Below are 22723 nucleotides of genomic sequence, written 5' to 3' on the forward strand. Positions count from 1 at the left end.
AAAAAAGTAGTCAGTATAAATACAGCATTGCTATACAACATCTCTGTGCTCTGAAGAAATGATCTGGACTTTGTGCCTGTTTTACAGAATGTGAGATCCTCTTGATACCTATGCAGCATAAGGATAGCCTTCTCTTAAGTCTTCTTTTTGTTTTTCTTTCCTTCTTTTTATTTCCATTAAGTTTACTTGAAGCTCAGTATCTGGGAATAAGGTAGAGGGAATCAGTAGTGGGCCACCAAGACTTCTGTATCAGGATCAATGCAGAAAACTAGTTCAGCTTGCTGAGTTTTCACAGGGAATGACTACTTACTTTATTCCCCTAAAGCAGGAAGCACAGGCAACGGCTTGCTAGATATTTCTTTCTGTGGGGTTCCACTTATAGAGTCATTTTTCATGTGGCTTCTATAACATTGTTGATGAAAATGCAGTTTCTTATCATTAGTGTTGCAACGATGGGTGTGGAGCCACTGGAAAGAGTCCAGTGAAGGGCCACTAACATGATAAGGGACTGGAGTATCTCACATATGAGGAAAAGCTGAGGGAGCTGGGACTGTTTAGCCTGGAAAAGAGAAAGCTCAGGAAGGATCCTGTTAATGCATATAAATACCTGAAGGGAGAGCCAGGCTCTTTTCAGTGGTGCCCAGTGACAGGCCTAGAGGCAGTGGGCACAAACTGAAACACAGGAGGTTCCCTCTGGGCATCAGGAAACACTTTTTTACTGTGAGGGCAACTGGAGCAGTTGCTGACAAAGGTTGTGGAGCTGCTGTTCTTGGAGATACTCAAAAGCCATCTGGACATGGTGCTGGGCAGCCTGCTCTAGGTGACCCTGCTTGAGCAGGGGGTGTGGACCAGATGATGTCAGAGGCCCCTGCCAACCTCAATCATTCTGGGATTCTGTGAGCTATGAGCTGACAGTGGCACAGAGCTCATACCCGCAGCACCGAAACACTTCCATGTGCCTATGCTTTCCCTCCTGTATTCATTTTTGTGCTTTTTGTTAGAAAATCTACAATTTCCTTTTATGGCCTGATCCCAGAACCCACATCCAAAACTTCTCAAAATGAAGAGTCCTAATCTTCAATTTTTTAATTTTTTTTTTTTTAATTTCTTCACTTAATTGGGAACAAACACTCTCTGCAGGCTTTTTCTTTACAGTTCATATTTCTCTTCTGCTTAAATGAACTGTACAAAAAGCTCTGGGATTAATATGTTAATTATGTTTGCAGAACAAAAACACCCTATCACGACTTGTGATTCATGGGAGAGAATCAGCCAAATGGGGGCTATAGCAAAATTTGGCAACGCCGTTTGGATATAAGCAGGAGTGTTCATCATAGGAATAGTTCATATTTGCATATGACCTTGCTATTGCTACTGCAATATTTGTTCTACTGGGGTGTCAGCAGTTCCAGAGGATGATGGTAAATGGGAGGAATTCATCAAAGAGCCGTTAAAAAGAAAGAGATTAGAAAATGTACTTCAGACTTAGACTCAAGGAGTCTACTCTGACTCATCAAAAGCTAAGTCTGTTGCACGCTACATCAGAATTCTATCAAAATTTAATTAAGCGCTCTTCCATCTAGCCAACGAAGACATAACAATCGAATATTTTGGAAGTTGAGACTAGAAACAATCATAGTTGAAGCAAGGTTCACAATTTTAAATAGGAATTATTAACCATTAGAAAAGGGTGGTGAAATTCAGATTCAACTAAGGTTGTGGGTTTTTTTAGTTTTGAAGCAATTAGTAGTCACAGCTCTAGCACTTAGGCTATTACAGTGCACAGAATCCTTCTAAAGGAAGACCTCTTTGACCTACATCCTGCATAGTTTTTTAGGAGAAGATGATCCCTTCCCGAAAGGGCTTGTCATTCTTATGGATCCTGCAGGCAATGGGAGCGATGTCTCAAGAATGGAAGCATTGTACCATGTAGGCTCTAAAATACTGAGAGATTTGCATGTTTTTTCTTGGTTGCCTTAGGTACACTATCTGCTTCACTGAATACAGAGCTTCACTTATATGAAGGATTCTCCTTGACAATAGGAACAACACAAATTAACATATAGTGGAGGCAAGGGTATAGCCTGAAAAATAATGGACTACTTCAAGTAGTTACCTTGTGTTTGCCTGAAAACCCTGTAGCCACATACATACTATTATTTGCTAAATTGCAAAGAGATTGAGATTCAAAAGGAATGACACAATAATGGGTGAAACAAACCTTTCTGCACCAGGCATACTGTTGGATCCTGGCTTAGGTGGAGGCTTGACAGATTTGGATGGGAATGTATTGGAGCTGTATGGGGGCAAAGATAGCTGCGGCACTGGTCTTTGGGGTGCAGCTGTGGAGAGGAAGAGAAGGAAACTTAAAACTTATGTGAGACATTCTTAAATGAGGTAGAATGAAGAAACGTTGTCACGTTACTGCTGTTTAATTAGACGAACATAATGGAGTAAACTGTTCTATAAAAAGTCCTTGATATGTTAGTTACAGATTGTAAACTCATATGGTCAACTGAGAACTTAAAATTAAGTACTAAAATTAAAAATAAACTGGAACAGGCTTGAGCAACATTTACATTTTCTAACTTCTGTTTTGGATAAGCCACAATTCAGATACCTTAACTGCAGTAGAGCTGAAGATGGTACGTAACCACATGTTCTCTGTTACGTTGCTTCTAAATAGTGGATTTGAGGTTACTTTTTTGAACTTCATTCCTTTGTGAGATTTCTCTCGTATCATCATAAACAACAGCATAAAATAAAACATTTCCTTTCTGCAATGTCCTCAGACCTCAACTACTGGTAAGAGGGGAACAGATTAACTGTGCTCCACACAGCTTAAATAGCCCTATTCTTTATGGAGTCTTAAAGGCAGCGATAATTTGTAGAGACTTGGCCAAATGTTCTGCTTCTGTTATGGCGTCACTTTACCAACTTAATTTTAGGAACCAGGATTCTGAAGTAATTTATAAATACTATTATTACATAAAACAAGTTCTGCTTCTGTTTGTTAGAGTAAATAATATTACACAGAAGACTAGTACCAGCACGGTTTGACTGAATGTTTTGTTGAAAACTCAGAGGACACCAGGTTTACATGCCTAGCTGTTTGAAGCTGTGTGCAGATCACAAATCTCTAAAATGTAATGTGTTTCAAAATAAGAAATCCTGCTGTCTTGTAACTGGCTGACTGAAGGAAGTTATTAGCTATTGATTCCTGCCTGTGTTTTGCAACTTTGATATATAAATCTCTATGAGGTACTTTATAAGCATTCTATAACCTGTCAAGATACCACCTGACTTTTTGAAATGGCTCTAAAGAAACAACTTTGCGATCACTTTTTTTTTAGAACTAAGACAAAGAAAGACTTTAAGTTTTAAAAATCACTGTAGAAATACTTACTGTCGTCTTCTTCCTGGAGAGCCAAAAGAAAAGAAACATTAGCAACGTATTATAGCACAGCTCTTAGGAATATTTTACAAAACAAAAACCTGGAAGTTGGTGAATTTTGAGTATACAAGGACTCTAAATCTATATGTCACTTTCCTGTAAAATGCTGGGGTTTCTATCTTCATGCAACACCAAATAATTTTTAAAGTTCTTGTGTTAAGGTGCAGTTATTATTTACAAAGAGGCTGTGAGGTAAATGTCCCATAATGGACCTTGACACAAAGCAGTCAGAAACTCTCAGCTGATGTAAACTTTCCTCATTCCTTCAGTAAGTGTAGGCTCTCAGAGTTATCTGAAAGTGAAATCCTTAGGTCAGCTTAAGCTGAAAAAAACCCCAAAAACCCAAAACCTAATGTAAGCAAAATCACTTCTCGAATGTCATAAAAAAATTCTGGCCTTGTTATTCCTGTTATCTAAGATAAAGTACTCAGGGAATAAACTGAGCTTGACACAGAAGAACTGTTTAAAAAGAAACTACGTGCTATGAAAGATCCATGAGTATTCATTATAACTGATAAAAGAAACGAGTTTACCTTTTCCAGAATTATTAGTTTATACAGGTGCTTCATTTTATTGTAGATCCTATACCTTTAAATATTTGCTTTGAGACTATACTTACTTCATTTTTTCTGTGTGGTGGCCAACCCTGCCTGAAATGAAACAGAGAAAACAAAACATGAATCATAGGTGGAATATTACTCATTCACTTCGTATGCATTAGGCCATATTTTCAACTAAGACATGAATTTATAGTAAGTTTTACAGACCCAATGAATGCAGAAACATTTTTTTTCCCCTCATAAAAATATCTAAGATTCTAATTTTCAGCCATAATCTAAGACATTATGCTAGTCCTTAGCCCATCTTAGTTCTTTCAACAAGGAAAATGTCTGATGAATTTATTATAAGATTGGAGCTTAAAACAAGTTTTTACAATGATGAAACATTAGACTTCAAGTCTTGAAATCATTTATAGTACTTAGCAACATTGCTGGAGCACATGATAAGCCTTCCAGTCTTTGTTTCTCTGATAAATTATCCTGGCTGATTAGTAGATCTCAATTACTTTCTTATTTTGTTTTAAGATCAGTCACACTGTTCAGCCCACAAGTTATCTAGAAAATGCTAGAGAGTGATCTAGTTCTGCTAGAGAATGCTGTTTGCTATTAAGAAAGGGTTTTGCAGGCTAGTAAAAGCAATGGTAGGAAAGTAAGATTTTCTTTTTCTAACATCCTAAAAAAAATAGCAATAGAACTCATGAAAGAATGTTCCCTAGAGCAGGAACTTAATCTGGTGGAAAAAACATGGATCATATATTTCTTTGTGCAAGTTGGAAGTGAGTCATGCCCTACGTAATGGCTGTTTCAGATATGACTGGAGAGAGAGATTTTTCTACGTTCACATTTTTCTGTAGCTCACAGCACATCGCATGCATATTCATAAAGCCAGACTTTGATATCCGCAGACACTGCAGTCATGCAGTAGCAGTAAATTATACTATCCTGTGTTGCTTATCCATATTTTTGTTAAATTTAATGTCTCCTTTATTAAATTTCAATTAAATGAACACTTACTTTACAGGGGTTTGCTTCCTAAGAGGAGATGGATTGCCTCTTTCATATCTGTCACTTGGTGGCACAGGAGGTTTTGGCATCATTGCTAGCTGTTCCCCTAGGGATCTAAAGCAGGAGCAAGATGATGAAATAAAGGCAAAAAGCTGCTTACTAAGAGATAACTGGGAAATACTGGCATCGAGAGTCTCATCTCCAGAGGCAAAACTCTTACCTTAGCTGTGAAGTCAGAGGCTGTAAAACAACAAGGAATAGTTAAGAGAATGTGTAAGTGTATCAAAATAGGTGAAAAAACATCAATAAGCACCAAACAAAAAAGACCTTACCTTTTCAGGAAAGCTTGGCTTCCTCCCTGAAAAGAGTAAAAGCTTACATTTAGAAAAAATGAAAGTTAAGATAATTTATTAAACCTTCTATGAAACAAACAAGTTTTGAATATCATTGAAAGTTAATTTTGCAGATTGAAGCACTCAGCCTCCTGAGAAGTAAGCCAGAAAAATATTTTGGCTTGGCAAGAGATGGCAAAATTGCAGTATCTCTTATTAAAGGAAAATTTAAAAATTTTCAAAGTGGCATGTTTTACAATCATATTTTCTGTGGTTCAACTTTGAATTACTGGATACTTTTATGCCATTATATAACATATGAAAGTGTTTAGATGATAAATAAAAGTCATACAGTAGTCTCTTTAGATTCTTTGTAAAACATGGTTTTCAGGTCTGAAACAAATGCTATTTTTTTTCCTATGTTTTTTCAGTTCTCAGCATTCTTTTAAGTCTGGGTGCCAAATTACATATAGTAGTGTATGCAGAGTTTCATTAGCTTTGTATGCAAAAGTTATTTCCTCTTTTAACCTACTAAATATTTCCTTGTTCATTCACATAAGTATTACAGCAAACCTTTATTGCACAGGGTTCTCTTGATGTCTTTCCGTTCAGCTAGTCCTGAGCTAGGGTTGCTACTTTCTAGATACAATTTCTCTCACTTTATAAGTACTGTTCACATAATTTATTCATAAACAGATCATGTATGTGATTAGATTGCAGTGCATTTGGTTGAGCCTTGTTCTTTTGCATGAATGATATTCAAACTGATAATTTTGAATAATTAAAAAAACCACATTGATATTAGCATAAGCAAATACTGACCTGATGCTTGGCTTTCTCTTTCAAATGGTGGAGCAAGGCGATCCAGTGGAGGTTTTGTGCTTCTGTCTATAGAAGGAGCTGGGGCTAAACACAAAAGCTGTGTAAGATAATTTGCTAGTATAGGTCAATATATCTTTATTTTGCATAGCCATGAACTGGTGTTACTTCTTAGAATAGCAAGTGACGCTTCTGTATAAATAGTAGAATAGAGTGGAATTGAGGAGATACAGGCAAAAGTGAAGTGCTATATAGCTTGTGGGAAAAGCTTTACAAAGAGAAAACCAGCTATACTTACGTTTCAAAGGCTTGATATTTCTGTCTCTACTCAAGTCATTGTTGCTTGGTGGAGGAGGAAAAGCTGGCAGCTAAAACAAATATTTTACATGTGGTTAAAGTGTGTCTTCACCTTTCTGTTTTAATTTTAGTATATTAACTCCACCGCACCACATCTGCCAATCTTTGTCTCTGGTACAGCACAAGGAATAGGTCTCTGCTCAACGCAAGGAGGATAGGAGCCATTAACACTCCTGAAGAATGACCTACATACATGGTTTTTTTGTTAGATGCAGAATTGCCTCCATCTGTTTAGTCTCACAAGGAATACTCTAGTGGGATGTTATCTTTGGGGAGGGCATGAGTATTGTCAAAGGAAGGAAACAGGAGCTTCAACCATGCTGTTGTATCTTTGCCCTTTCAATGCAGCAGGTGTTAGTTTTGAAAACTGGTACTGAAATTAGTGGATGTAAATTTGAAGCTGAGAAATACATATTAAGTCTGTGTTACTGACTGTTGCTGACTGAGGCAGGGGGAGAAAGGACTGTTCTTTGTTACTGGGTGAGCTGGGGTCAAACAGCATTGTGTTGTCAGCAGCTGCAAAAGATGTTTGCATCTAAACCTAGATTTCTCCAGACAAATGCCTTCCAATGTTCGTTCTTATTCCAAAAAAAATAGAGCAGCAATTTGGGATAGCAGTCTTGAGAACTCATGACACCCAAGAGTCCTGTGTGTTTTATATATATGAACTATGACACTGGGTCAGACCAAAAGTCCCTCTATCACATCCTAAAATTACCTTTATTGTGTACATGGGTAGGCCTAATGTACATCTGTTCTGGCATACAGTGAACCTATAGTGCCAGTTGTAAACAGCACAATAGCTTTCAGTTTTGAAGTATTCACAGTACCAAAAAAAAGGAAAAAAATCTGGGTCATCAGGGTTCTTGTTATACAGTCCCTTATACTTTTCTGTGATCTTAATTCAATTGGACAATTGCTAGAAGTGTAGCTTGGAAAGACTTAGCCTTTTTTTCTTTTTACAAATATCACTAAAGAAACAGAAAGACATCTATTACAAATCTATAATTTATATGGGAGAGGCATTCACAAGTGGGTACAAATTTCCAGTGTAAGAAATAGCCAAGTAATGTGAAATAATTTAATATATTTGTCCCATGAAATTTAATTGTTCCGTGAAAAAATGGCCACCCTGTAACAGAGTTCAAATCTATCTTGATGGCTGAAATTCTTCCTCTACCTACACTATCTGAATAAAAATGGCATTACATTTGGACTTCTAAGAAGGTACTGGCAAAGGAAATAAGTGAAATATTAAGAAAGAAACATACAGAAGCACCTCTTCCCCCAAATGAAGCTGGTACTGGGGATGGACCAGGTCGCTGGGGAGGTACTGGAGGCTGATGTGATGATCTAGTTGTTGGAGGTCTGTCTAAAGAAAACAAAAATCCCAAACTAAACAACTACGCAGAGTTGGTTATTTTATTCTCATTAGATCTTTATGAAAAAGAGCCGTTGCAGTAACCTGCATACTTAAGTTAATACATCATAAAGGCATTGTTTTAGTATATAATGGATAGTTGCTTTATGATCAATGTTGTTTTGGCAGTTTACAGGCTCATCTGCCCCTTTGGTGGTGAGGTGACTCCATCTGCTAGTCTGTTGGCCCACACTGTTTATTTTCATTCACTGCAATGCAGTGACGGTGTGAAACACCAGCCAGTCTAAATGGCAGTTTTGTACTCCTGTATTTGACTCCACAACTGCAGGCTGCTGAAGAATCAGACATAAAAAAATGACAGGCAGAGAAAGCTGATCTCTGTCTTTTCCCAATTTTCACTAGAGTTTTTTGCCACTGTTGTGACAACTTGCTCTGTTGAAGGCTGCACTGATAAACCTCATATAGTATGCACATATGTTTAACTTCATGCAGATTCAAACCAAAGGCCAAATAATGCACACATCACACGAAACTAATCTTTGATCTAATGGAGCTTGTCTGAAGTAGGAAATTTAGCTTTAAAAGTCACAAAGCCACGAACATGCTGTAAGTCTGTGTCACTAGATCTTGTTCATGAACTAGACTGTTGACTTCAAGGAAAAACCTTCTATGTTCCATTACCACATCCATTCATGTGGGTGATAATGTGTGAAAATATCATTTACAAATTATTAATAACACTTAATTTTTAGTAATTACCTATATAATCTGTGTTGTTTGCAAGTGACTTGGCAGGAAATATGACATTGTGGTGTGCTTCATCATTATTGGATGGAGGTGGCTCATAGCCATCACTGTCATGTTCTGCTTCCTCAGGTTCTTCTGTTGGTGATTCATAGTCAGCCTCGTCTTCCTTTTCCTGGTCATCATCAGGGCTTTCATAGTCATCATCTTCATCCTGGCAAATGTACATAAAAGGTGGGTGCTGTAACAGGATACTAAACACTTCAGTACTATTTCCTTATGGCCTTTCACTGTGGTATCTTTCACTCTGGAGGATATCAGCTTTTTAAAACCAGTTTGAGTGAAAAAATTTTGTGTTGAAGTAAAATGGGGAAAGGAAGCAGCATTTTATTAATGCATACAGCACTCAACAGCTTAAGAAAGGAAACGAGTATAATTTTATAACAGTAACTGCAGTGGAAGGCCAAGATAAGGTGATAGCTTGTTGAAATGCACAGTGCCTTTGTTTTACGTAACAGACGAGGTGCCAGCAAACAGTTCAGTGCTTCCTAGAAACACATTGGAGCAGCAGTTGATGCCTGTTGATATTTGTTCTTACTTAATAGCATGTACTTCACAGCCTGCAACTCAACTATTTAAAAATGCTTCAGTAAAAATGAGGTCTTTGGTATGGGTCTTGGTGCCTGCCACTGACCAGAACCAAACCAGCTTTATACAACTTGCAGGACTAGTAAGATCACAGTGAAAATATGGTAGTGGTCATTGCACATATCTTCTGTGCAATCTGCCAAGGCTTACAAGAAAAAGAATATTCAATTTGTCATTGGTATCTTGGCTAAAAGTTCCAGACTAGTTCTGTATTGACATAGAGCCCAGGTGCTCTATAGGTGGCTACTTTTACCTTTTGTGCTCCTAAAATAGCAGCAAATCTCCTGCAGACTTAGTAGCAAGTGGTTTTTAAAAATCCCTCTCCATTTTTGGCAAAAAAACATTGGCACTGGTCAATGTAAGAGATCTTCATAAACCCGGACTGTGCATCAGTCAGCTTATTCATTTAGCTAGCTGAGTCGTGTATGCTTCACCTAATGATGTTTACCAATGCATTTTCTATGCTGAAAGGCAAAAGGAACTTTTGCAGTCCAGTTGGCTTAAAAAAATTAGATTCTTCAACAAATCAACTCTAGAGAATAAAATGGCAAGAATTTGCCATTGAATAACATAGCAACTTTTCCTTTACTAGCCACCTCTTTTAAGAGCTTGAAATAGCCATTTAAAATTCAGCTAAGATTCTATGAAGACCTGGTCACAGGCTGTGAGCTTCTACTTGAGCCAGTGGACTGCCATTCTGAAGCTTTGCCTTGCATTACCGGGGGAAACCCTTTTCTGAATGAAGAAATTTTTGTGCAGCTACTCCAATCATTCATGCTCCTACTTCTCTTTCTCCTCATCCTAACACCCCCTGCCATTGCTCACTCCATCTGTGCTGCCCAAAGTAGATAATGCAAGAAATGATGGACCTTACAGAAGAGGTAATCCATTCAACCAGTAAGTTTTGTTAATCCTGATACTCACAAATGAAGACCAGCCACCGTCTTCTTGACTGTATCCTGCGTAAAGAAGCAAAACCACAGGCTTCTTAGCATGTACAACACACATGTAAAACGACACAACAAATCCCAGATCAGTTCTGAACCACAATACTATGTCACAGGCACAAGGTAGGCCTTTCAAAGGCAGGCAGGTATTCATGAAAGGTACTACGAACAACATTCTGATCCAAAACTAAGAGTATAACTATCCTTGTATGAGATTATATATGTGCTGTCACTTCAAGTTTGTCCTACGCTTCCAGTTTTAAATATAATTTGAAGTAGAGTGCTTTCAGAATGAGCAGAGACTTCTTATCTCTTTTTTTAATACTATTTTAGCTTTCATATCAAAAGTTTTTTTAATTTCAGTAGGACTGGGAGAACATGGTAGCTTGCAGAAGTTTTAAATGCTCGTGGCCTATTAAGAAAATAATTGAAATAAAAATTCAGAACACAGCAGACATCTAGAAGCTTACTTCTCTAATATAGGGTGCTGCTAGGAGTAGGGGCAGGGGGCAGAGGTGTTAGAACAGAAATACATAAGCACTGATACTATGTATTGGGTTAAAGAAAGGCAGTTTGGGAATGCTCATGTAAATGTCCCTGCTCTTGCCTTTCTTCACCATCTTTTCTATTAAAATATTTTTTCTTACTTGTTCTCCTGTAACTACTCTTTATTCCTTTTGCAACTTCTTTGTGCTCTCATCTTTTCCTGTTTGTTGTTTCACGTCCTGCCCCCCCCCTTTACTCTGCTCTGCAAGGATTAACTTAATATCTTAATATTTTTAAACACTTTTTGTTGTTAGAGACTATCTGCCGGTACACACTTACCTGGATTTTCAGGACATTTTTGTGTTTGGGCCCTACAACAAAGATACAAACAAATAAATTCTTTCCTTTTGCAATTCTTAAATATTTTAAGCATACTAAAATCTATTGCAAATAAAGGTAATGGTTGTCTTTAACAGTAGAATGAAGCTTATATAGGTGAGTTTAACTCCGCCCAAAATGCCAAAAAACACACTACTTCATATTTCACATACAGGATCCTAATATAAGCTAAGCTATCTTGAAAAAAATTCAAGTCAGTAAGGTCACGTGTTTAGAAACAAGGGAACTCAGTAAATAAACTTACCGGGGGCCCCAGTCCTGAAAATAGAAACTTTCTTTACTAATTCCATTCAAGCTGCTGAAAGTCAAGTGTATAAATATTTGTAGGGTTGATAAATATTTTTATGGTTTTCAGTTCTAGTTTGAACTCTAGTTAATGCAAAGATGTAAAATCATGTTATCAGATGATGTAAAACCATGTTATGTAGACTAGACTTAGATTTTCATTGTATATGAATATAAATTCCTCATGCAACGTTCTTTCAATTTTTGCTCTTTTTCTATTGCAAGAATATTATATTCAATGATAAGTCATAAAGTATTAAAAAGTGTAATGATGTATAGGTCTGTGAAATGCATTAATGATGGTTTATTAATGCAATAATATGTGCCTAGACTTTATAGCATTCCTAAAGATTAATTTACTCAGGTGGAAAATTGTATGAAATTTATATGTTACTTGGTTCTGGACATGGCAGAAGTATCTAGGGTGTTCATGGGCTCAGGCTTTGCTATTCTTAACAGATAACATTAACAAAACAGAGTTTTATTTTGTATCGTTTCCAGGCTGTCCCTCTGACCCAGGTATTATTGATCAAATGGAAAACAGTCCAGAAAAGATATATCTGAAAGCTTTGAAAAAGAAAGCTGAATTGGTTTACTTACCATTTTGGAAAGAAAGATAGCCTCCCTTCATTTCTGTTTATTTCTTGACTTAGTTTACTTACAATTCTATTTAAAAGAAACACAAAAATAGTTTCAAAAAACTCCTTGAAACTTGTCAGTCATTTCCTTAGCTGCTTTCCGTCAATATTTACTAAATTAAACCTGGTAATTCAGAATTATTATTTACTATGTGGTAAGAATATTGAATTTACCATCTTATTGCAAAGTTGCACTACAGCATATCCAATTGAAAACTAGATTTTTTTTACATAGATAAAAACCCATATTGTTGGATCAAGTTTAAAAATAAACATTAAACCCAGCAAGCCTTAGAAACTTTGGGTATGGTAGACATCACGCACTAGAACACTGCTTTAAATAATGGTGATTGCATTTGTATTATTTTGCATGGAAAAAGCAGATAATGCGTCAGGAAACAACTTCTACCAAGCTTATGGTTGCAAAAGCAGGGGTTAAATGTACCCTATATCTACTCTCTGTTATTTTTGCCTCCCTCCTCTGCAACCAAAATATACCTAATGCACAATCCCTCCAGTAAAGAAGGTGAAAAGGTTGAATTAGTTTCATGTTATAACACATTTGCAGGGTAGGGCAGAACAGAAATATTCATGGAACATATGAAGACTATAGCTGTATGTCTAGAGAGATTTTTTGCAAGTTGATGTGTTTGTCATCACTCGTGTAGTTTGTATACAGCAGCAGGGTCAATAACAACCCATGAAATGCAATCTTGAGTAAAATTTCAGTCAGGAGCATGCATTTATGCTGCTAATATTGCTGGCATCCATAGCCAGCCCAGACATCTGGGACTGGGAGTTTTTATGTTGACTGACTCCCTGAGAACAACTCTAAGGTTACAGGACAGTCATTACTGAGATTATCAGAATTCAGTCCACTGAGAGCAACAGAATTCTGCTCTGCTAGTAATGAAGTTTGCCTCTATGATTATTTTGTTTCAAATGAAGTTTTTGTTTCAAAGAAAGCTTATGATGAGTCATGGTCTGATTGTTAATTCTCATTATTTCTTTTTGAGGAAAGTCCCATTGAGAAAGTCCTGTGACAACCAAAACAAATTGGTTACATACATCTGGTTAAAAATATCCCATTTTACTTCTAGCTTATACTATTTAGGTCTATCAGAGACAGTAACTGTGAAAATAAAAGTAGTATGAAAAAAAATCAGAAACTCAACATGTCTGTTTATCTCAGATTCTAAATTCTGTAAAATCTTTGTTGTTTGTTAGTGCAGAATTCTTTTCCATACATCTTAGATCTGGCCAATCAAACTTTATCTCAGTATTGTAAAATCTTTGTTTATGGCCAGGCAGTTACCACTCTATTTTGTTTTTCTTCTTCTTTCATGTCTTTTTCTGCTGCTCAGCAATAACAATCCCCTAGTTTTTTTCCAAATGACCTAATTTGTGCATCTTTTTCATGTCTAACTGGTTTTCTGGGCTGGGGCTTGAGGAAGACAAGCTTTCAAGCAATCTAATATTAAAAAAAAAAGCCAACAAAAAGATACTTTTTTTTTTTACCTTGAACAATGCTAAAATATTTCTCTTATTTTGAATATCCCTTCTCTTGCCCTTGCTACTTTCCTAATACTTACCTTACTGTAATTCAGATTAAAAGATAAATTCAAGGCATAGGTTTGTTCTGTTTTCTTAGGGAAAATGCTATGGGGACAGATCAGGCTGCCAGCAAGTATCAGAGAACAAGCAATTTCAGATCAGTATGGTCATGCTGTCTAAAAAGGATGAAGATGGGTAATTTGAAGTTAAGGATATGTACTCAAGGATCCAAGTATGAAAATAGAAAGGCAGAGGAAGAATATTTTGTGGTTTTTCTTTTTTAAGACAGTACTTTGCAGTTTTCTGGTTTGAAGCAAATTTTGTCATACTTGCCCCTTTTGAAATAAGCACATGCACAAATTTTAATAATTTAAGAACAATTACAACTCTCTAAATCTGACATCATTACCCAAGCAAATTGTATAAAGCAAGAAAAATGCCAAGTTATAGGCATAGGACTTCTCTTGCTCTTCTTCTTTCCCATGCAATCAACACTCCTCTGCACAAGAAATTTCCTTCTGATGCAGGTGATAAGGAAGTTGCTGTGTGAATAATAAATTCCATGTGAGACATCAGGAAACGTTCCGGGGTGAACCGTGCACTGTGTATACCAGTGCTTTGGTTGAGAAGTGGATTACGGAACTTGTGTGTGGCTTATTCTCTGTTGTAGAAGAAGATCTTTCATAATATTGTGTTTATTTTCAGCTAAAGAAGTAAAATGAAGGTCACTGGTTTCAGAGCTAATAATTCTTCTAGTTCAGACTCCATGGGTATGAATGAGACCTGAGTGTTTGGAAGTTTTCTGGACTAAACCTGGGCTGGCTGCTATGCGGATTTACACCAACTGGTTTTTGAGGAAAAATTAAAAGGAAAAAGTTGGTCATCTTATCTTGCTGCCAAAATATTAATCATTTGCTGCTTAAAATACAGTGTCTGATCTTTATTTCAAGTTTATTTTAAATGCTTCAAACCAATGGCTCAGAGAGGTTATTAGAAGAAAGCAAGGTTTAGGATGGTAGCACTTTACAAGCAACGTTATTACGGAAGATTGGTGCACTGAGCAGCTGAGTCTGTAGCCATGTGAGGAAGGAAGTACCAAAACCACACTGCTTTCTGAGTTGTGGGAGTGGATGATAGGAGAGGATAAGGCAACAGCACTTGCAGAAAATGTTACTCAGACTTCTCTTTCTCTTTCTACCTCTTCCACCAGATGCTTAGTTTAAAACTGGCAGGAAGTTGAAAATAAAAAAAACCCCCACACAACCAACCCCCAAAGCAGTACTCCAAAAATGGCTTTTGTTTGCTTAACTGCAGATACTGTTGTCGTGAGCAGAATCCATTCTACATGTATTGGGATAAAGGACTTTAGGATGGGTGAGAGAGATGGAAGGCAAAGTCCTCTAGGGCCAGGAAGTTGCATAGTTGCATATTGAACACTGTCAAGAGCACAGTTGGTGATGAAGTCTTTGTTTTGGCCTTTGAGAAAAGTCTGTTGGGCAGATGCAATACTATTATGTTGGCTTCAAAACTGACTGAATATCAGTTATGTTCTAAACCTTTCAACAACCTTTAGCATCCCATCTGAGAGAGCACGTGTGCACACATTCATCTCTGCCCAGGGCATACCTTTTTAAAAGAGAAGGGCATTACAGATTTCTTAATTTTTAGGTTTGCACTGGACGTAGAACGACTTTCAGACTGTGCCATGTTTACAGGCTCTGAATGTGTCCCATTCAGAACTCGCACACTTACCATGTTTGAACTGGCAGATGCACTTATGTACTTTAGTGCAATGATGCTCTTTTTATTACTGGAAATTTTCACAAGTGCTGTGGGATATGCCATAAGCTTTCTGGCCAAGATTGAAAATTTCAAATCTCAGGTTTGCTAGCAACCTGCCACTGAGGATAGCAAAAGGGATCAACAGCCTGTATTAGTACCTTGACTTGGCAAACTTGGAAATGTTTTATCTCAAGATAGTAAACAGTAAGAGTGGCAAAGGCTAACTTCAGTGTTTATATCATGGTTCAGGTATCAACCAACCATCAACGTTATTTGGAATGAGATCTTTGCTTTTTCTTGTTTATTAATTTTGACCACATTAAGTAAGAAGGACACTGAGGTGCTGGAGCGTGTCCAGAGAAGGGCAACGAAGCTGGTGAAGGGTCTGGAGCACAAGTCTTATGAGGAGCGGCTGAGGGAACTGGGGCTGTTTAGCCTGGAGAAGAGGAGGCTGAGGGGAGACCTCATCGCGCTCTACAACTACCTGACAGGAGGTTGTAGTGAGGTGGGGGTTGGTCTCTTCTCCCAAGTAACAAGCGATAGGACGAGAGGAAATGGCCTCAAGTTGCACCAGGGGAGGTTTAGATTGGACATTAGGAAAAATTTCTTTCCTGAAAGAGTGGTCAGGCCTTGGAACAGGCTGCCCAGGGAAGTGGTAGAGTCACCATCCCTGGAAGTATTTAAAAGACGTGTAGATGAGGCGCTTAGGGACATGGTTTAGTGGGCATGGTGGTGTTGGGTTGACGGTTGGACCTGATGATCTTAGAGGTCTTTTCCAACCTTAATGATTCTATGATTCTATGATTCTAAGGCACATTCTGTTGAATGTGCTTTAAAATGTTTTGCAAGACTCGCATTTGTTATCCACAAGTACAAACCTTTATGACCTTCTGTGACTGCCAATAGTGATAATGAGCAATAAGAAAACTCTATGCATCCCTTAAGCTGTATATTGGCCTTTTGTTTCATTAGATTTATTATCAAAATGTTAATTACACCCTCATGATTAAGTCTGAGTTTCATTTAGCACTCAAGACAGATATTCAATGTCTGCTTTGTGTAAAATATATCATATCCCTTCCCTGTTTCACCAATGTACCACTTACTCTTTCAGTATGCAGTGAGTTGTTTGTGAAGATTCAGGTGCGTATATTAACTTAGTGGTATTAATATTAACTTAAATGGTTCTTTCATAAGATATAGCAAGTACAAGAGTAATATGAATGAGCTCAACAGAAAACATAACACTACAGTTTTTAACAGTTTTTCACATTGTTACAAAAATGCCAAGTGTTAAGCATAGTGTATGTTTGAAGAAAACAGGTTGCAACTGAGCTAAGCTATTAATAACTGAACAAATTGTTAGGTCAACCATGATGCTATCTCTTACTTAGGATGACAGCTAAATTCATGATAACCCAATCTCTAAAGCTGATGGTCATGCCACGATTATTTATTTTAATTTCTCAGTGGGAAAAGGGAGAAAATGTGTGTGTTAGGTATTCCTTCCAATAGATTACTTGGCCCAAATGTTGCTGCCCCTTAAAGGTCTGTGGCAATGTGCTAAATTTGGTATAATGGCTGAATATCTCCTGGGCCATAGATTTCCACTAAATCTGTGACCAAGTGAAGGGAAAGCCCTTCATGGTCTGGAACCTGGAGACCGGGTTTCACCACATGTGGTCATGCAGTTTTAGGTCTTCAAAGATTGTTCATCAGTGCCATAGCAGACCTATGTAGGTCGCTGGAACAGATAGGCATATATCTTTTCATAGAGTAGCAACTATGCTTAAATTCTTAGGATATGGTTAGTATTCTTAAAAGTAAATTTTTACCAAGTGATTTAAAGCTGATACTCTGTATCTTCAAATAGAAATGTATATATTCAGGTAGAAATACTACGTGGTGGCATTTTCTATTTAGCTTGAAGAAGTGCCTGAAGCTCAGTATGTGTCCAAGTACTGCCTTTTGAACTGCTGCCTTAAACCAGTCCAAGAATCTCTCTTCAGTCCCTCTTCCCTATGTCTACCCAGAGCAGTTCGACTACAACACAGAACTGGCAAAGACCAAGTGGCTTTTTCCACCTCCCTGTTGTCTAAAGGAAAGAATGAAAGTGAAGCGGTGAGTGGAGCTGTACTCTGCCTTTTGTTTTGGGACCTTGTGCCTGAGCTAGACTTTTCACGCTACTGTGCACAAGTTGGAATGAAAGAAAGGTTTCCATATTAAATCAAAATATAGCATTAAGCAAAGTTAATTTTCTAAACTTCGCCCCAAGGTTGTTTTAATAGCAACATAAGTGCAAGAGGTCTCAGGGTTCCAAAGTGTGACAGCATCATCAATGTAAATATTCTGAATGAGAGTAAAAACTTACTTATATTTATCAGAGAAGCCCCAAATGGAAGAATATTTTCAAATTTGCAGGTTTATTTAAAGGCCTAGGTACTGCAAGGAAAGAAGGGCATGTGGGTTCGTCTAATGCTCTGTTTGGCACAGCTTTACGCATAAAATGAGGTCTACTTTTGGTTTTGATCCTCTCAAATACTCCATGACAAAGTTGATCTTCATTCGGTCTTCATTTTCCATCCTCCACAAGATATCATGCCCCAATAGACATGCGGGATAGATTTCCTTAACCATGCCAGTAAAGATCACCTTGTTTACAAGACCTCAGTATCTCTGGCAGGCATACAAGAAAGTTAGGTGGTGACCGCAAACAAGAATGGGAATCCCTACTGAGGTAAATGGACTGTGGAGTTTGTTATGATCCCTCAAGAAATCTATGTGTGGCCTATGCATATGCAGGTGCAGTGAATCCTGCGCAGACTTATTGTCCATTAACCCTTGTGCCTGCAAAACAGCCAGAATAAAACTCACAGGAGTGTCTGGATGCATCAGCCACTTTTATATGGTGTCCTTATATATATAAATTTTTAGCAAAGTTTTCAGTAAAGAGCTCGGCCCTTTTAAAGGAGAGTTTTAAAGATTTTATGAAGTATTTTAGTATTCAAAATAGTGTTTAAATCCTTTTTTGGTATTTAAAAGTAAGATTAATGGAGATGTGCACCTGTAACATGGCTGGTGGAGATAAACTTTCAAAATAATAATTCTGTTAATAATAATAGAAGATTGTGGGGGGTTTTATTAGTTTCAGGAAGTGGTCTATCATGCTTTGTAATGACAAATATTACCTACTTAGACACGTAAAGATTCTTGTAAAAGTCACAGAATCATCCCCAAGTAATGACACAGTTATATTCAAAACTTGATCAGTAGATTTGCTCAAAAGTATATATTTAGTAAAACCACATACCCAGCTCCGGAGGTCTGTATGGATGTAGGCTGTGGTTTGCAAACCTTGTATAGTTGCAAGTGCTGGGTTCTATTCTTGGTATATGTAGGTCAGCATAACCCTGCTAAATTTACTGGAGAACAATCTCTCTTGTATATGTACTTTTTATTCATTCCACTGGTCAATGCTCTAAGTGTGACACTTGCTATTTATATTAAACATTTTTACAGAATATGTCAGATTTTAGCACTGTTGTATATCAGGTACTGTAACTACAATATGCTAACTTGTATTTCAGCTTCTAGAAAAACTCTTCCTACTAGGTGAAGTTTACATTATGATATAAAAGTAAGGAGTGAATGCGTTCTAGTAGAAGTCAACAGCAAGCACTTTCCGTTTTGGTGAGAGCATGGAGGTTATGAATAATGAAATTCTCAGTAATGAAATTAATGTTAAAAAGAATGGCAGGTTGTTCTACCCATGAATTTTATTCTGTTGTTTGGTTGGTTTTTTTAAAATGGCAACCAGTTCTCTTCCCTATTAAAGCTCTAAATTCTTGTTTTAAACAGTGGCATTACATGGAGGACCCCACATCACACCATCCTTTTTCCGTGTATATTCACAGTATTCTAGTGAATTGTTTCCCTGTTTGTAAGTGAGAAAGGAGAAAGCTGAGAACAAGGGCATTAGTTCTAAAACTTTCATTCAGATTTATTAATTTAGTTATTTATTCAGTTTTTCAAGTTGTGCACCAAGCTTCGCTCTTCTTTTAAAGCTCTTGATTTCAGGTTTTCTTCTTGTTGAGAAACCCAAAAGATCTGACTAGAAAAGGCTGTTCACTTTCTGCTAGAGTGTTATAAGGTAAGTGGACTGTGAAAATCGAATTTTCAAAACATTTTTGAGATATCAATAGATTAGATGAGATAGGAGCAACTCCACATTGTTAGATTTCATTTCAGCTATTCACCTATGACATTAATATCTCTTGTATGTGTATTAGACCTTCCACTGACCACTTTTGACTCATGAATTTGAAAGGAAATCACCAAAAGTTCTCAAAATTACTTCAAACAAGGAGAATACAAGGGAATTTTGCCAAACGACTGGTAAGGAGGGACAAATTGTCAAAGAATTACAAGCAATGTGTTTTACAGTATGGAAAGATGAGTTTTTCACAGACAATCTGGTGTAACTCTGGTCCCTCAGTCTCTGTAACCATAGTTAAATGTTGCTTTTAATTGACAGTAAGTTCAAAAATGCTGAGACATCTGGGCATCTTTTTTTTATAGCATGTGGGCCCCCTTACTAACACATCATATACCAGCAATCCCTATTATTGGGAAATTTATTGTGTGAAAATATAGGTATGATCTTAAAAACATGTCATGTCTGAGGCTTTCAAGTTCAAGTCCTTGCATATCTGATCCGAACAGAGGTATCCTCCTGCCCTCAGATCTAGCCACCAGCTTACCCATGAGTGCATGAATGTGACAGACCACACAGGTATTTCAAAATTTTTCAGTATTCTTAGCTTCACCAAAACATCTTACACAAGCTCTGATGCATCAGAAAAGGTGAAGCAGACTGTATCTCCCGGAGCAAAATCAAGATATGCATAGAGGGAGTGAGTCTGGAATTGGGAAATGAGCAACAAAGAAACAGCCATGTTGGAACAACTTGAGTTCCTCTTTTTTTCTCCTTAGTTTCTTTAGAAGATCGTGAAGAGCTCCATGTGTCTTATGGTTAGGAACCTTCTAACTTCCAGCTTAAATATGTACCAGACAACTCGTAGCAAAATAAAATCCTTCATTTTTCACCATGAAATATTAGAAGCAGCTAATTTCTCTGATACTCAGTATTGATTTAATGGGAATATTGTTCTTCATTTAGTAACTTTTGTGAAATTGTGAAAGCTATTCAGATAAATGCAAAACTTTTTCAAGGCCTAATCCACAGGCGCTAAAGAAAGATATTTAACACTGAATCAAATGTTCCAGACTGATTTATCTTCAACGCCTACCTAAAGGAAAATCACATGATGAAAGTCGCTTGAACTCCTCAACATACCTGACATTTTTTTTCCTTTGAGTTAAAGTCAGTAGTTAAGCAGTGAACAGTTAAATCATACTTCAAAGGTAATACTCACAAAAAAGTTTAAACTTTGTGTAGCTGCTGTCAGTCAAAGAATTTATGGACAAGTTCTTTTGAACTCCCCCAGACAATTTTTTTTTATTGCATCATTGTTGTTGAGCAGTCATGACAACACTCCTTTTATTTTGGAATATTCTTCTTTTTCTCTCAGTACAGTGCAATAAACAGGTCTCTAACTAATCACTTGCAATCATTTGCCCAATATTTCCTATGAGTTTTCACTGCAGACCAGCTAAGATTGTTTTTAATGTTAAATTGGTTTGGCTTTACTTACGGCACTCTGAGTTTGGGAAATTTCTGAATATCATTTTCAGACATGTTCTGAAAAGGAAACACATGGTATATATCACAAAATTGTCTATGGAACACCCTGCGATTTACAAAAGTTTGCATATTCAAAAATGTGGCATGAAGTTTCAACTAATAGGGACATAAAGTGCATAGAAAAGCAATGCAAGGTAACAGCCTGCCCATCCCATGGCTCATAAGAGAAGTGAACCCATTTTAATAAAAAATCCTCTCTATATTTTTTTTTTGTTTTGATGAATGTTGGTTTTTACTTTATGTTGCTGCCAGTTGTATTAAACTAGCTAGGAGGTTCATAAACATCATGTGTATTTGTTTACACACAAAGGACTTCAACAAAATAATCACAACTAGTTTCAAAGAATAGTATTTCTGTAGCTAGAATGTTTCAATGGTAGTTTGTTAAAAAGATCTGTAAGGAGAAGTAAAACTTTAAAACAGCTCTTACCAGATGAGAGTTGGGTAAATTTGTTTGTTTACCAGTAGATGAGCCATTCTTCTAGGGTTAATATCAAATTAATGGGACTCTGTGCAAAGTTAAAGCCATTTTCTTTTCTGGTTTGGGTTCTAATCCAGTTCTTTTTTGATGGTATATTTTCACATTGACTTACAGGCAAGGTTAAAATCCATCCCTGCTCTGCTTCTCAAAAGAACTGGAAATAAAAGCCTCTTCTGCAACAGCTTCCTCCCTGGAGATTGTCAAAGATACTTAAGCTAAAGCAGGTGAACAGACAGTAAACCAAAAAATTCCTGAACTGTTTTTAACTTTTCTATTTTTTTTTCCTCTTTTCTTTCTCTTGCTTTCTGGATATTGCTTTTCATTGTAGATTGCCATCACCTAGCATACAGGAAAACATATCCTTTATGTATTTATTTTTAAAGAAATCTTGAGATATTATAATTCATCTCAGTGGACAGTGTCAAACAATTAATAGAGAACTACATCCTGGTAACATACTGTGCTACTGATTATGGGTGTGAGCTCAACAGAACATGCATTGCCTGCTTGAAATCATCATCAGTGGCATTCTTGCTGGCAATTTTGGAATTCTGCTTCTCACAGTGAATGTAAAAGGGCAGAATATTTCAAATGCTTTTTTAAACACTTGTAGTTTTAAAACAATGTGCAATGAAATGCCCTTTGTAAAGAGTTGTTCCTGGTAGGGAAGACAAACTTATACCATATATTCTGATTTTATGCTATTTTGCTTCACATCTTTTTAGTACAGCTAAAAATATGGTATTTAAGTGACTTCAGAAGCTAGATATATTTAATTTCTTCATGTCTGCATGGTGAAATCAGGCAAAATTATGCACGATTGCAAAGTTTCAGGGTAAAACTGTAAATCTTAAAATAGAATACCATTTGCTAGAGCAGAGGAGAGTTTTGTGCTAAGAACCTTATCTGAAACATCACAGTATACGTAAAATCACATGTTCTAGTGGAGATGTAGCTGGAAAACTTCTTGGACTTAAGAGCATCCTTGGCAGCCTAACAAAAATCTTTCTAGAAACTGGGATAGCGGGGAGTGTTTCGTCCCCCTTCAACCATAATATAGCAATGAGGTTGCAGATACTCCGGCTGA

The 22723-nt window shown here is 37.0% G+C and overlaps 1 protein-coding gene across 1 annotated transcript in view; it reads right to left on the reverse strand.

Moving 5' to 3' along the window:
• LCP2 (lymphocyte cytosolic protein 2 (SH2 domain containing leukocyte protein of 76kDa)) overlaps positions 1-22723 on the reverse strand; it is a 32450-nt gene that overhangs the window by 4012 nt on the left and 5715 nt on the right. The window contains exons 3-17 of the mRNA XM_009587810.1: positions 21106-21152; positions 12018-12083; positions 11073-11104; positions 10225-10259; positions 8668-8866; positions 7799-7899; positions 6469-6538; positions 6174-6257; positions 5352-5377; positions 5240-5259; positions 5029-5133; positions 4074-4104; positions 3407-3419; positions 2222-2342; positions 933-973 (exon numbers count right to left, since the gene is read on the reverse strand). Coding sequence (XP_009586105.1) covers positions 933-973; positions 2222-2342; positions 3407-3419; positions 4074-4104; positions 5029-5133; positions 5240-5259; positions 5352-5377; positions 6174-6257; positions 6469-6538; positions 7799-7899; positions 8668-8866; positions 10225-10259; positions 11073-11104; positions 12018-12083; positions 21106-21152 — 991 coding nt within the window. The remainder of the gene's footprint in view (positions 1-932; positions 974-2221; positions 2343-3406; positions 3420-4073; positions 4105-5028; positions 5134-5239; positions 5260-5351; positions 5378-6173; positions 6258-6468; positions 6539-7798; positions 7900-8667; positions 8867-10224; positions 10260-11072; positions 11105-12017; positions 12084-21105; positions 21153-22723) is intronic.

The sequence above is a fragment of the Fulmarus glacialis genome, unplaced genomic scaffold (assembly GCF_000690835.1).
Source record: "Fulmarus glacialis isolate BGI_N327 unplaced genomic scaffold, ASM69083v1 scaffold6881, whole genome shotgun sequence".
NCBI classification, from domain to species: Eukaryota; Metazoa; Chordata; class Aves; order Procellariiformes; family Procellariidae; genus Fulmarus; species Fulmarus glacialis.